Genomic DNA, 13,235 nt, shown 5'->3' on the forward strand with positions numbered 1-13,235 from the left:
TGTTATTTGGAGTAGGATAAAGAGGCTTCCTAGGTGGACAAGGCAATGGCACCCCATTCCAGTACTCTTGCCTGGAAAATCCCATGGACGGAGGAGCCTGGTAGGCTACAGTCCATGGGGTCGCTAAGAGGCGGACACGACTGAGCGACTTCACTTTCACTTTTTGCTTTCATGCATTGGGGAAGGAAATGGCAACCCACTCCAGTGTTCTTGCCTGGAGAATCCCAGGGGGAGCCTGGTGGGCTTCTGTCTATGGGGTTGCACAGAGTCAGACATGACTGAAGCGACGTAGCAGCAGCAGTAGCAGCAGGTGGTCCTAGTGGTGAAGAACCCATGCAGGTTCTGTCCCTGGTGAGGAAGAAGATCCCCTGGAGGAGGAAATGGCAACCCACTGCAGTACTCTTGCTGGAGAATCCCATGGATAGAGGAGCCTGGCAGGCTGCAGTACAAGGGGTCCCAAAGAATTGGACATGACTGGGTGACTGAGTACAAAGTAGAATAAAAGCTACAGTTGAATTCCTTAGTTGTACAAGCAATATTTTAAGTGATCATTTATCACATATAGTATTGTAGCTATTGTATTGTGTACATATAAACCACTTTCATTATTACATATAATTCTGTTATAACAGTGGTCTGGACTATCAAAAATCAATTTGTAAAGGTCAGGGATTCAGTTCTTTGCTATTTCATGTAGATTATGTTCATTTGGGGATAGATCATGTCTTGCCTTCTGTCCCCATTCCCAGTTTTTCCCCAGCCCTAAAGAAGTAATGTTCGGAGAAGGCAATGGCACCCTACTCCAGTACTTCTGCCTGGAGAATCCTATGGACGGAGGAGCCTGGTAGGCTGCAGTCCATCGGGTTGCTACGGACACGACTGAGCGACTTCATTTTCACTTTTCACTTTCATGCATTGGAGAAGGAAATGGCAACCCACTCCATTGTTCTTGCCTGAAGAATCCCAGGGACAGGGGAGCCTGGTGGGCTGCCGTCTATGGGGTCGCACAGAGTCAGACACAACTGAAGCGACTTAGCATTAGCAAAGAAGTAATGTTACAAACATTTTCTTTACATCAGAAATTTAGATGTGCTTGTTTTAAGACTTTATGATAATTTTGAAATAATTAGAAAAATGTTGTAGTTTCACTAAACCAAGATTAATAAATCATTCATCTAAGCACTTTTACTTCTTAAATATTATATTGAGTTTTTAATGAGAAATCTATTAACTACTATTGTGGCAGCATATTTTAGTTATAGTTTAACTTGGTAAATGTGCTCTGCTTTGCGTTTTAAAATAAATGTCCTTTGTAATAAACATGACATTTAATGAATCTAAGTGGCTGTCAGTGGTCACTGAAAAGGAAAATTCCTCTTCAAGTTTTGCAAAAGAATTTTCATTCTGTATATTAGCTATCTGTCATAATTATGACTGTCTTGTATTAAAGTAAAACTTTTTCTGATATTGGGCTTTAACTGCTAAAATGATGCTTTACTAGTGATTACTTTTGAAATTAAACCCACATATTAAGCCATAAAGTGACTTGAGTGCATTGTAAATAAAATGCTATAATAATGAAGTGCTTTAAATATAGTCACTAGTGTGAGCATAGAACTCAGTAAAATTTTTTTACTTAAATTCTTACTGTGTTCTGTTTTTTACCTCTAAAGTTGTTTGAATCTAAGTAAAAAAGGGAGAGCTTCACCTTTTAAAGTCATTTGAGGAAATTCCATGAGAGAGCATGGCTGTTCTCCCAGTTACTGAGTTTTCACTGAATTTGCAGCAAGCTAATTGCTTCTGCTAATAAATAATCTAAAATCGATGCTGACAGCAGCTAATTGGCACAGAGATTTTATTTTGTAAAGCTCTTGGCTAACGACCTTCTTTAAATTAATAGCATTAAGTGCTATGAGGAAATAAATCTGAGGAATTGCCTGTCATTTGCTTGTCATGTCTAATAACTTCCAATAATGATGGCTGATAGATTTTTGCACATTCCATTATTGAAGTTGGTGCATGTAATTATTCTCCTCATTATACGTAAACAATTAGCAATATTTGGTATTTCCTTGTAGTAAAGCTGTTGAATACAAGTAGCATATTAGAGGTTAGAAGCTATTTTAAATTCTGAATTTTATTATTTGAATGTAGGAAGTCTTTCGTGCTATCTGGATGTATTATGTGCTATTTATTTTAAGCCTTGTACTTGAATACTTTTTGAATAGGACTTATAAAAATATGTAGTGTATGAATGTTTTAAAATGTGACAATTTGTGGAAATTTTTGTTTGCAGCTTGAAGAAGTCATGGAAAAAGAAACTTATAAAACAGCTAAATTAATTCTTGAAAGGTTTGATCCAGATTCAAAGAAAGCAAAGGTAAGGCTGTGATATCACCATTTTATTATAAATTGCCCATTATAGTAGGACACTGTAATAACATTACTGTATTTGATAGGAGTTTGAGCCACCGTCTGCTGGAGCAACTGTAACTCCAAGACCTGGACAAGGTAAATAAACTTTGTAGAAACTGCTGCTGCTGTTGGAAAGATCCCTGTTTACCCAAGTGAGTTCAAAAGTGTGATAGAGGTCTGAAAAATGTAAAATGCTTTTATATTAATTTGTATTTGGTTATTTGAGATATGACTTAAAGTAGATGGCAGTAAGTTTATTTCATTTTCATTAAAGATGTTATCTATTGAGATTAAATATATAATTGGTTACAGTCTTTTGAAATTTAAGTGATTTTACCAATATTTTGTAATTCCTCCCCCTTTAAATAAGAGCCTCCTGGAATATCTGCTATTATGAAAATTCCTACATTTTTCTGATTTATTTTTGAGGAAATTAAATGAAGATTTTTGTCAAATTTGAGTTTCTTCTAAAATAACACTTTTAGTTAGGAAGAGGAAAATAATTTAGAAATGAGAAGAATATTGAATTACTGCTATATAATAGCATTAACTCTTTCTTTTTGAGGTTATATTGCCAGATTACTAGTGAAACCATTACTATTATATCATTAAATATTACATAATTTAAAAAATATTATTAAGTGATTATATAAAGAATTCCCATGACTAGTGTGTGAAAAGATATTTTTGAGTTTGCACTGGCTTCCCTTTTTGTTCTTGTCTCTAGAATATAATAATACATAGATATACCTCAGAGATATTGCAGGTTTGGTTCCAGACCACGCCCAAAAGTAAATATCGTAATAAAGTGAGTCACATGAATTTTTTGGTTTCCTGGTATATATTAAGGTTATGTTTACACCATAATGTAGTCTGTTAAGTGTGCAATAGCAATATGTCAAGAAAAAAATGTATATCCCTTAATTAAAAAATACTTTGTTGCTAAAAAATGCTAATCATCATCTGATAATGCAGAGTTGCCATAAACCTTCAATTTGTATAGTTTATTTTGTAAAAAAAAGAAAAGAAAAAACGAACTCAGTATACATAAAGCACAATAAAGTGAAACACCGTAAAATGAGGTATGTCTGTAGTTTGTAAGGCTTTTGTTGCAATACAGAATATACTGTATTTAATTTTTACTCTTATAAATCATCAGAATTGGAGCCTGGTTTATAAAGTTAGGGTGGTATTTAGAACTTTGAGAAGTCAGTACTTTTATTAATTTCCACAGTGACCAGGGATATTAATAAGCCTTAATAGTTTTAGGTGTTCTAATTGGTGGAGGAATGTGGAAAGGATCTCATCTCTGCCATCTTTCATAAGTAGAATTCTGGTTAATAGAAATATTAGCCTGCTCTTTTGATGAATATAGAAGTTTATCAAAAGTTATGTTAAAGTTTAAAGATGATTAAAATAAATTAATCTTAGGGAATTCCCTGGTGGTCCAGTGGTTAGGACTCTGTACTTCCACTGCAGGGGATATGGGTTCAGTCCCTGGCTGGGGAACTAAGATCCAGCAAGCTGCATGGCATGGCTGAAGAAAAGAAAATTATTTTACAGTGTAACACCTACTTTCATAATCAGTTTAAATATTTTTACAATTTATACTTCTTACTAGAAATTATGAAAAATATTGTGGCCTGCAGGCCAGGTTTCTATACTTTTTACTTATATAACTATTAACTAACTTTACAAAAATACTTTTGAAATAACCTTCATGAATGTATTTTTAAAATGTGATATTTTGCAGAAAGCTGATGCTGTTACTTTAAATCTATTTTCTCTCGTTATAAAAGAGCATATGTATGACTTTCTTAAGCATTTATTAATAATTAGGCAGCATTAATTCATTTAAGAATCTGAACTTATCTTTCCTTAGAAACTTTTGAAACTCAAACTTTTTTTCTTCTGATGTCATATTGTAACTGTAGAAAAACCGTCTCTGGTCTCTCTGATTTGGATTCCTGAAGCACTACTTTTGGATATTCTTTTAGGGAAAATTAACATTTAGCTATAATACAAATGAATTGTTCACTTAAAAAAAGGTATTAAATAACTCTTATGTGTAGACACCAGGGGGAATAAAGAGATGAATATAGTATGGCTTTTGACCTTAAGAAGCTTATCTATTTTTTAAAGTATTTTTTCTGGGGTACACTATTCTAGTATTTGTAACTTTATTCGTAACTTTATTAATATCTGTAGATATTAATTACTATTTGGAATTTTTCCCCCTATTTAAAAAAAATTATAAACTATATCTCAACTTTATTCCCCTTATTGAGAATTACAGTTTTCATGTTACTTTGATCTTGTTACTGTTATTTTGATAGGTGACTTAGTCATACATTTTATTTATGTTTAAGTTCTGTGTTTCTGTGAGTTTAAACTTGTCTTTATTTCTTTGCTTTAAACCATTGTTAGTCCCTCCCTCCCTTCCTTTTTTCCTCCCTCCCTCCCTCCCTGTTACTCTTTTCTCTTCCCTCCTCCTTTTTTTCGCTTTTGTTTCTTTCACCTATTTCTGAGCTTATATAATAGGAAAGGGGAAAAACTACTAAAGGGTGTTTGTATGTACATTATGTGGCCCTTGAACAGATCTGCTCTCCAAACTGAATCTAATTGGGGTGTCCTTATTTTACTACCTTTCTTTAATATTTACTAAACCAGAACTTAGATTCATGTATAATAGATAGCTTTCTCTCATTTTTTATTATTAGGTGTAAATGATACATATTATGGGCTTCCCAGGAGGCGCTAGTGGTAAAGAACCTGCATGCCAGTGCAGGAGATGTAAGAGATGTGGGTTCAATCCTTGGGTCGGGAGGATCCCCTGGAGGAGGGCGTGGCAACTCACTGCAGTATTCTTGCCTGGAGAAGCCCATGGATAGAGAAGCCTGGTGGGCTATAGTCCATAGGGTCGAAAAGAGTTGAACATGACTGAAATGACTTAACACAATGTGTATTATACTAAGATTTATTATGAAATTTGTGAATAGTATTTTTTGATTTGTTTAGGTTTAGCACTAAAAGGAATATAGTATTTACTGACATAATACTAACCTGACTGCCAGCCTCCTACCCCCTTTTTATCTCTTGTGTTTATTTTTTAAAAAATTACTGAAGTATGGTTGACATACAGTATTGGTTTCAGGTGTACAACATAGTGATTCAACATTTATATGCATTAAAAATGCTCTCCTTGAAAACTACAGCAATCATCTGTCACCATACAAAGTTATTATCATATTATTGACTATATTCTTCATGCTGTACATTATATTATATCCTCAAAACTTATTTATTATGTGACTGGATGGATGTTTGTACCTTTAATCTCCTTCACCTATTTTGACCATTTGCCAACTCCCCATTTCTCTGGCAACTACCAGTTTGTTCTCTGTATCTGAGTCTGTTTCTGTTTTGTTTGTTTTGGTTTATAGGTATGACATATAAGTGAAATCATCTGGTTTTTACCTTTCTTTGCCTGACTTACTTCACTTACCAGAATAACCCATAGGTCCATTCATGTTGTTGCATATGGCAAGATTTCATTCTGTTTTATGGCTGAGTAGTAGTCCATTGTATACATAAATGTATACCATATTTTCTTTATCTATCTATGGGTGGACACTTAGTCTGCTTCCATATCTTGCTATTTGACATAATATTGCTATGAACATAGGTGTGCATATATCTTTTCAAATTAGTGTTTTTGTTTTCTTCAAATAGAAACCCAGGAGTGGAATTGCAGGATCGTCTGGTTGTTCTTTTTATTATTTGAGCAACCTTCATATTGTTTTCTATAGTGGCTGCACCAATTTATCCCACCAACATGAGAGGGTTCCTTTTTCTCTTTGGCAATGCTTTTTATTTGTTGTCTTTTTGGTAATAGCCATTTTGACACGTGTGAGGTGATACCTCATCGTGATTTTGATTTGCATTTCCCTGATAGTGACATTAAGCAACTTTTCATGTTTCTGTTGGTCATCTGTGTGTCATCTTTGAAAACATGTTTCTTTCTGTTCCTCTGCCCATTTTTTAGTCAGATTGCTTGGTTTTTTGATATTGAGTCGTGTATATTATTTGTATATTTTGTATATTAGCCCTTTGTTGGATATATCACTTGCAAATATCTTTTCCCAATAAAAAGGTTGCCTTTTTCTTTTGTTGTTGTTTTTCTTTGCTATGCAAAAGTTTTTAGTTTTATAAGTCCTGTTTGTTTATTCTTGCTTTTGTTTCCCTTGGCTGAGGAGATAGATACAAAAAGATATATTGTTGTCAGGATTTATTGCCTATGTTTTCTTACAGGGGTTTTATATTTTTAGTCTTTAATTGATTTTGAGTTTATTTTTGTATATGGTATAAGAAAGTGGTTTAGTTTGATTCTTTTGCGTTTAACTGTCCAATTTTCCCAACACTATTTATTGAAGAGACTTTAACCACTTGATATTTTTGCCTCCTCTGTCGTAGATTAATTGACTCTAATCATGGCTTATTCCTGAGCTTTGTTCCATTCCGTTGATCTATGTGACTGCTTTTGTGAGCACTGCACTATTTTGATTAGTATGTGTGCATGCATGCTCAGTCACTTCGTTGTGTCTGGCTCTTTGTGACTCCGTGGACTTCAGCCTGTCAGTCTCCTCTGTCCATAGGATTTTCCAGGCAAGAATACTAGAGTGGGTTGCCATTTCCTCCTCCAAGAGATCTTCCCAACCCAGAGACTGAACCCGTGTCTCCTGCATTGGCATGCGTGCTAAGTTGCTTCAGTTGTGTCTGAATGTTTGCTACCTCATGGACTGTAGCCCATCAGGCTCCTCTGTCCATGGGATTCTGCAGGTAGGAATACTGGTGTGGGTTGCCATGCCCTCCTCCAGGGGATCTTCCAGACCCAGGGATCAAACCCATGTCTCTTATGTCTCCTGCATTGGCAGGTGGATTCTTTACCACTAGTGCCGTCTGGGAAGCTCTTTGATTATTATACCTCTGTAGTATAATTTGAACTCTGGGAGTATGCTAACTCTCTTTGTTCTTCTTTGCCTATTTGGAGTCTTTTGTGGTTCCATATCAATTTTAGGATTATTTTTTCTAGTTTTGTGTAAAATGCCATTGATATTTTGATAGAGATTGCATTGAATTTGTAGATGGCTTTTTGTAGTATGGACATTTTGAGTGTTAATTCTTCCAACCCATGAGCATGGTATATCTTTCCTTTTATTTGTTTCATTATCAATTTTTTTCATTAGTATTTTACAGTTTTTAGAGTACAGGTCTTTCATCTTCTTACTTAAATTTATTCCTAGTTATTTTATTCTTTTTGATGCAGTTATAAATGTGATTGTTTTCTTAATTTTTTTCCTTTCTGATACTACATTATTAGTGTATAGAAATGAAACAGACTTCCATATATTAAATTCATATTCTTAAACTTTATTGAATTCATAAGTTGGTTTGAAAGTTTTTTTGTGATGTCTTTAGGGTTTTGTATATTTAATATCATGTTCTCTGCAAATAGTGACAGTTTTATTTCTTCTCTTCCAATTTGGATTCTTTTTCTTGTCTGATGGCTGTGGCTGGGACTTCCAATACATGTTGAGTAAATGTGGTGACAGTGGGTATTTTTGTCTCTTTCCCAATCTTAGAGGAAAAGGTTTCAGCTTTCTCTGCTGAGTCTTAGCTGTGGGTTTGTCATCAGTTCAGTTTAGTCACTCAGTAGTGTCTGACTCTTTGCAACCCCATGGACTGCAGCATGCCAGGCCTCCCTGTCCATCACCAGTTCCTGGAGTTTACTCAAACTCATGTCCATTGAGTCAGTGATGCCATCCAACCATCTCATCCCCTGTCATCCCCTTCTCCTCCCGCCTTCAATCTTTCCCAACATCAGGGTCTTTTCCATTGAGTCAGTTCTTCGCATCAGATGGCCAAAGTATTGGCATTTCAGCTTCAACATCAGTCCTTCCAGTGAATACCAGGACTGATTTCCTTTAGGATTGACTGGTTGGATCTCCTTGCAGCCCGATGGACTCCTAAGAGTCTTCTCCAACATCGCAGTTCAAAAGCATCAATTCTTCAGCACTCAGCTTTCTGTACAGTCCTACTCTCACATCCATACATGACTACTGGAAAAATCAGAGCTTTGACTAGGTGGACCTTTTTTGGCAAAGTAATGTTTCTGCTTTTTAATATGCTGTGTAGTTTGGCATAACTTTTCTTCCAAGGAGCAAGAGTCTTTTAATTTCATGGTTGCAGTCACTATCTGCAGTGATTTTGAAGCCCCCCAAAATTAAGTCATCACTGTTTCCGCTATTTCCCCATCTATTTGCCATGAAGTGATGGGACCAGACCATGATGTTAGTTTTCTGAATGTTGAGTTTTAAGCTAACTTTTTCACTCTCCTCTTTCACGTTCATCAAGAGGGTCTTTAGTTCTTCTTCGCTTTCTGGCATAAGAGTGGTGTTATCTGCATATCTGAGGTTTTTGATATTTCTTCCAGCAGTTTTGATTCCAGCTTATTCTTCATCCAGCCCAGAATTTCTCATGATGTACTCTGCATGTAAGTTAAATAAGCAGAGGGTCATATATGGACTTTATTATATTGAGGTATATTTCCACCATACCCATTTTGTTGAGAGTTTTTATCATAAATGGATGTTGGATTTTGTCAAATGCTTTTTCTACATATATTGAGATAATCATGATTTTTATCTTTTTATCTTTTGTCTTGTTAACATGGTGTATAACATTAATTGATGTTTGGATATTGAACCATCCTTGCATCCTTGGGATAAACCCCACTTGATTGTGGTGTATGATCCTTTTAATGTATTCTTCAATTTGGTTTGCTAGTATTTTATTGAAGATTTTTGCATCTTTGTTTATCCAGGAGTATTGGCTTATAATATTTTTATAGTGTTTTTATCTGATTTTGGTATAAGCGTAAAGGGAACACTGTTGGAATGAATTTGGGAGTGATCCTTCTTTTTTTGGGATAGTTTGAGAAGGGTAGGTATTTACTCTTCTTTAAATGTTTGATAGAGTTCTCTGTGAAGCCATTTGGTCCTGGACTTTTGTTGGGGTTTTGTTTGATTACCAATTCAATTTCATTATTGATAACTATAGTCTGTTCGTATTTGCTGTTTCTTTATGATTCAGTCTTGGGAGAGTGTATGTTTCTGGGAGTTCATCCATTTCTCCTGCTTTGTGCATTTTGTGGTGGTGGTAGTGGGTTAGTTGCTAAGTTGTGTCTGACTCTCGCAACCCCATGAACTGTAGTTTGCCATGCTCCTCTGTTCATGGGATTTTCCAAGCAAGAATACTGGAGTGGGTTGCCATTTCCTTCTCTAGGGCATATTCCCAACCTAGGGAACGAACCCGGGTCTTCTACATTCCAGGTGGTCTCTTGCATTGCAGATGGAATCTTTACCAACTGAGCCACCAGGGAAGCCTTTGTGCATTTTATTGGCTTATAATTATTCATAGTAATCTTTTATGATTCTTTCTGTGGTGTTTTGGTTGTGTTGATTGTAACTTCTTTTATTATCTGCTTTTATTTATTTGGGTCCTGTCTTTTTTTCTTGATGAGTCTGGCTAAAGTTTTATCAATTTTGTTTATCTTTTCAAAGAATCAGTTTTTAGTTTCACCGATCTTTATTATTTTTTAGTTTCTGTTTCATTTATTTCTGCTCTGATCTTTTTTAGTTTCTTCCTTCTGCTAACTTTGGGGTTTTGTTTATTCTTTTTTTCCCCCAGTTTCTTTAGGTGTAATGTTAAATGGTTTGCTTGAGGTTTTTCTTATTTCTTAAGTAGGCTTGTATCATTGTAAACTTAGCTGTTAGAACTGCTTTTGCTGTGCCCCATAGATTTGATATGTTTATCAAACATATCAAGGTATGTTTATCTCAAGGTATTTTTTAATTTCCCCTTTGATTTCTTTGTTGACCAGTTTGTTGTTTAGTAGCATATTGCTTAGCCTCCGTGTGTTTGTATTTTTCTATTTTTTTCTTGTAATTGTTTTCTAGTCTTATACTCTTGTGGTCAGAAAAGATGCTTATAATTTCAGTCTTCTTAATTTATTGGGACTTGTTTTGTGGCCAAGCATGTGATCTTGGAGAATGTTCAATGTGCAATTGAAAAGAATGTATTCTGCTGCTTTTGGATGGAATGCTTAGTGTATTTATATATAAAGTCTTTCTGGTATAATGTGTCATGTAAGACCAATGTTTTAAATTGATTTTTGTCTGGCTATTCTATCTATTGATGTAAATGGGGCATTAAAGTTCCCTATTATTATTGTGTTATTGTCTCTCCTTTTATGTCTGTTAATATTTGCTTTATATTTTTAGATGCTTTTATGTTGGTCACATAGATATTTACAAGTGATATGACTTGTTAGATTCATCCGTTTATCCTTGTGTAATGCCCTTTGTTTCTTGTTACAATTTTTGCTTTAACGTCTGGTTTTTTCTCATGTAAGTCTTGTTGACCCAGCTTTCTTTTTATTTCCATTTGTATGGAATATGTTTTCCTATTCCTCTGCTTTACATCTATAAGTATCTTTAAATTTGAAGTGTCTTGTAGACAGTTTATGTATGGGTCTTGATATTGTAATCCCTTCAGCCATCCATTGTCTTTTGATTACAGTATTTTTGTCCATTTATATATAAATATTGCCATTTTGTTATTTGTTTCTGGTGTTTTTGTAGTTCTTCTCTGTTTCTTCTTCTCTTGAGATTTTATGGTTGTCTTTAGCATTATGTTTGGATTCTTTTTTTGTTCTGTGTGTGTATTTTGTACTTTTATTTGTTTCTGTATATGTATTATATATTGCTGTCTGTTTTAAGTGATGATCTTGTTTAAGTTCAAATGCTTTCTCAAAGCCCTTCATTTTTACCCCCCACGTCATATTTTATGTTTTTGATGTCTTATTTCACATTTTTAATTTTGTGTATCCCTTAACTACTTATTGTAGATAAGATGATTTTACTACTTTTGCCTTTCATCCTTTCTACTAGCTTTATAAGTGACTGATCCACTTCCTCCACTATATATTTGCCATTACAAGTGAGACTTTTCCTTCATAATTTTCTTATTTCTAGTTTTTTTTTTTCTTTTCCTCCTGAGAAGTGGCTTTAACTTTTCTTGTCAGTTCAGTCACTCAGTCGTGTCTGACTCTTTGCAATTCCATGGACTGCAGCACGCCAGGCTTCGCTGTCCATCACAAACTCCCAGAGCTTGCTCAAACTCATATCCATTGCGTCGGTGATGCCATCCAACTGTCTCATCCTCTGTCATCCCCTTCTCCTGCTTTCGATCTCCTTCCCAGCTCAGGGTCTTTTCAAATGAGTCAGCTCTTTGCATCAGGTGGCCAAAGTATTGGAGTTTCAGCTTCAGCATCAGTCCTTCCAGTGAATATTCAGGACTGATTTCCATTAGGATAGACTGGTTGGATCTCCTTGCAGTCCAACGGACTCTCAAGAGTCTTATCCAACACCATAGTTCAAAAGTATCAGTTCTCTGGCACTCAACTTTCTTTATTGTCCAACTCTCACATCCATACATGACCACTGGAAAAACCATAGCTTTGACTGGATGGACCTTTGTTGGAAAAGTAATGTCTCTGCTTTTTAATATGCTGTCTAGGTTGGTCATAGCTTTTCTTCCAAGGGGCAAGAGTCTTTTAATTTCATGGCTACAGTCACCATCTGCAGTGATTTTGGAGCCCAAGTAAATAAAATCTTTCACTGTTTCTCTTGTTTCCCCATCTGCTTGCCATGAAGTGATGAGACCAGATGCTGTGATCTTAGTTTTCTGAATGTTGAGCCAACTTTTCACTCTCCTCTTTCACATTCATCAAGAGACTCTTTAGTTTTTTGCTTTCTACCATAAGAGTAGTGTCATCTGTGTATCTGAGGTTATTGCTATTTCTCCTGGCAATCTTGATTCTAGCTTGTGCTTCATCCAGCCCAGCATTTTGCATGATGTACTCTGCATGTAAGTTAAATAAGCAGGGTGACAGTATACAACCTTGACGTACTCCTTCCCCGATTTGGAACCCGTCTGTTGTTCCATGTCTGGTTCTAACTGGTGCTTCTTGATCTGCATACAGGTTGCTCAGGAGACAGTTCAGGTGGTCTGGTATTCCCATCTCTTTAAGAATTTTCCCCAGTTTGTTGTGTTCCACACAGTCAAAGGCTTTGGCGTAGTCAATAAAGCAGAAGTAGATGTTTTTCTGGAATCCTCTTGCTTTTTCAATGATCCAGTGGATGTTGGGAATTTGATCTCTGGTTCCTCTGCCTTTTCTGAATCCAGCTTGAACATCTGGAAGTTCATGGTTCACGTACTGTTGAATCCTGGCTTGAAGAATTTTGAGCATTACTTTGCTAGTGTGCGAGAGGAATGCAGTTGTGTGGTAATTTGAGCATTCTTTGGTATTGCCTTTCTTTGGGATTGAAACTGACCAAATTCCTTTCACTTCTTTGAGAATGAAAACTGACCTTTTCCAGTCCTGTGGCCACTGATGAGTTTTCCAAATTTGCTGGCATATTGAGTGCAACACTTTCACAGCATCATCTTTTATGATTTGAAATAGCTCAACTGGAATTCCATCACCTCCACTAACTTTGTTGGTAGTGATGATTCCTAAGGCCCACTTGACTTTGCATTCTAGGATATTTGGCTCTAGGTGGATGATCACACCATTCTGGTTACCTGGGTCATGAGGATTTTTTTTTGTATAGTTCTTCTGTGTAATCTGTCACCTCTTCTTAATATCTTCTTCTTCTGTTAGGTCCATACCATTTCTGTCCTCTGTTATACCCATC

At 35.6% G+C, this 13,235-nt stretch overlaps 1 protein-coding gene across 9 annotated transcripts in view; it reads left to right on the forward strand.

Annotated features, from left to right (window-relative positions):
* Nucleotides 1-13,235, forward strand: part of LNPK (lunapark, ER junction formation factor) — a 99,457-nt gene that overhangs the window by 40,644 nt on the left and 45,578 nt on the right. For all 9 annotated transcript variants that reach the window (XR_009490729.1, XM_059875173.1, NM_001075989.1 and 6 more), the window contains 2 exons: nucleotides 2,297-2,380; nucleotides 2,460-2,511. Coding sequence is in view for 8 of the 9 variants with exons in the window: in XM_059875173.1 (XP_059731156.1) it covers nucleotides 2,297-2,380; nucleotides 2,460-2,511 (136 nt within the window). In the remaining variant the exon portion in view is untranslated. The remainder of the gene's footprint in view (nucleotides 1-2,296; nucleotides 2,381-2,459; nucleotides 2,512-13,235) is intronic.

Source organism: Bos taurus, chromosome 2 (genome assembly GCF_002263795.3).
Source record: "Bos taurus isolate L1 Dominette 01449 registration number 42190680 breed Hereford chromosome 2, ARS-UCD2.0, whole genome shotgun sequence".
Lineage (NCBI taxonomy): Eukaryota > Metazoa > Chordata > Mammalia > Artiodactyla > Bovidae > Bos > Bos taurus.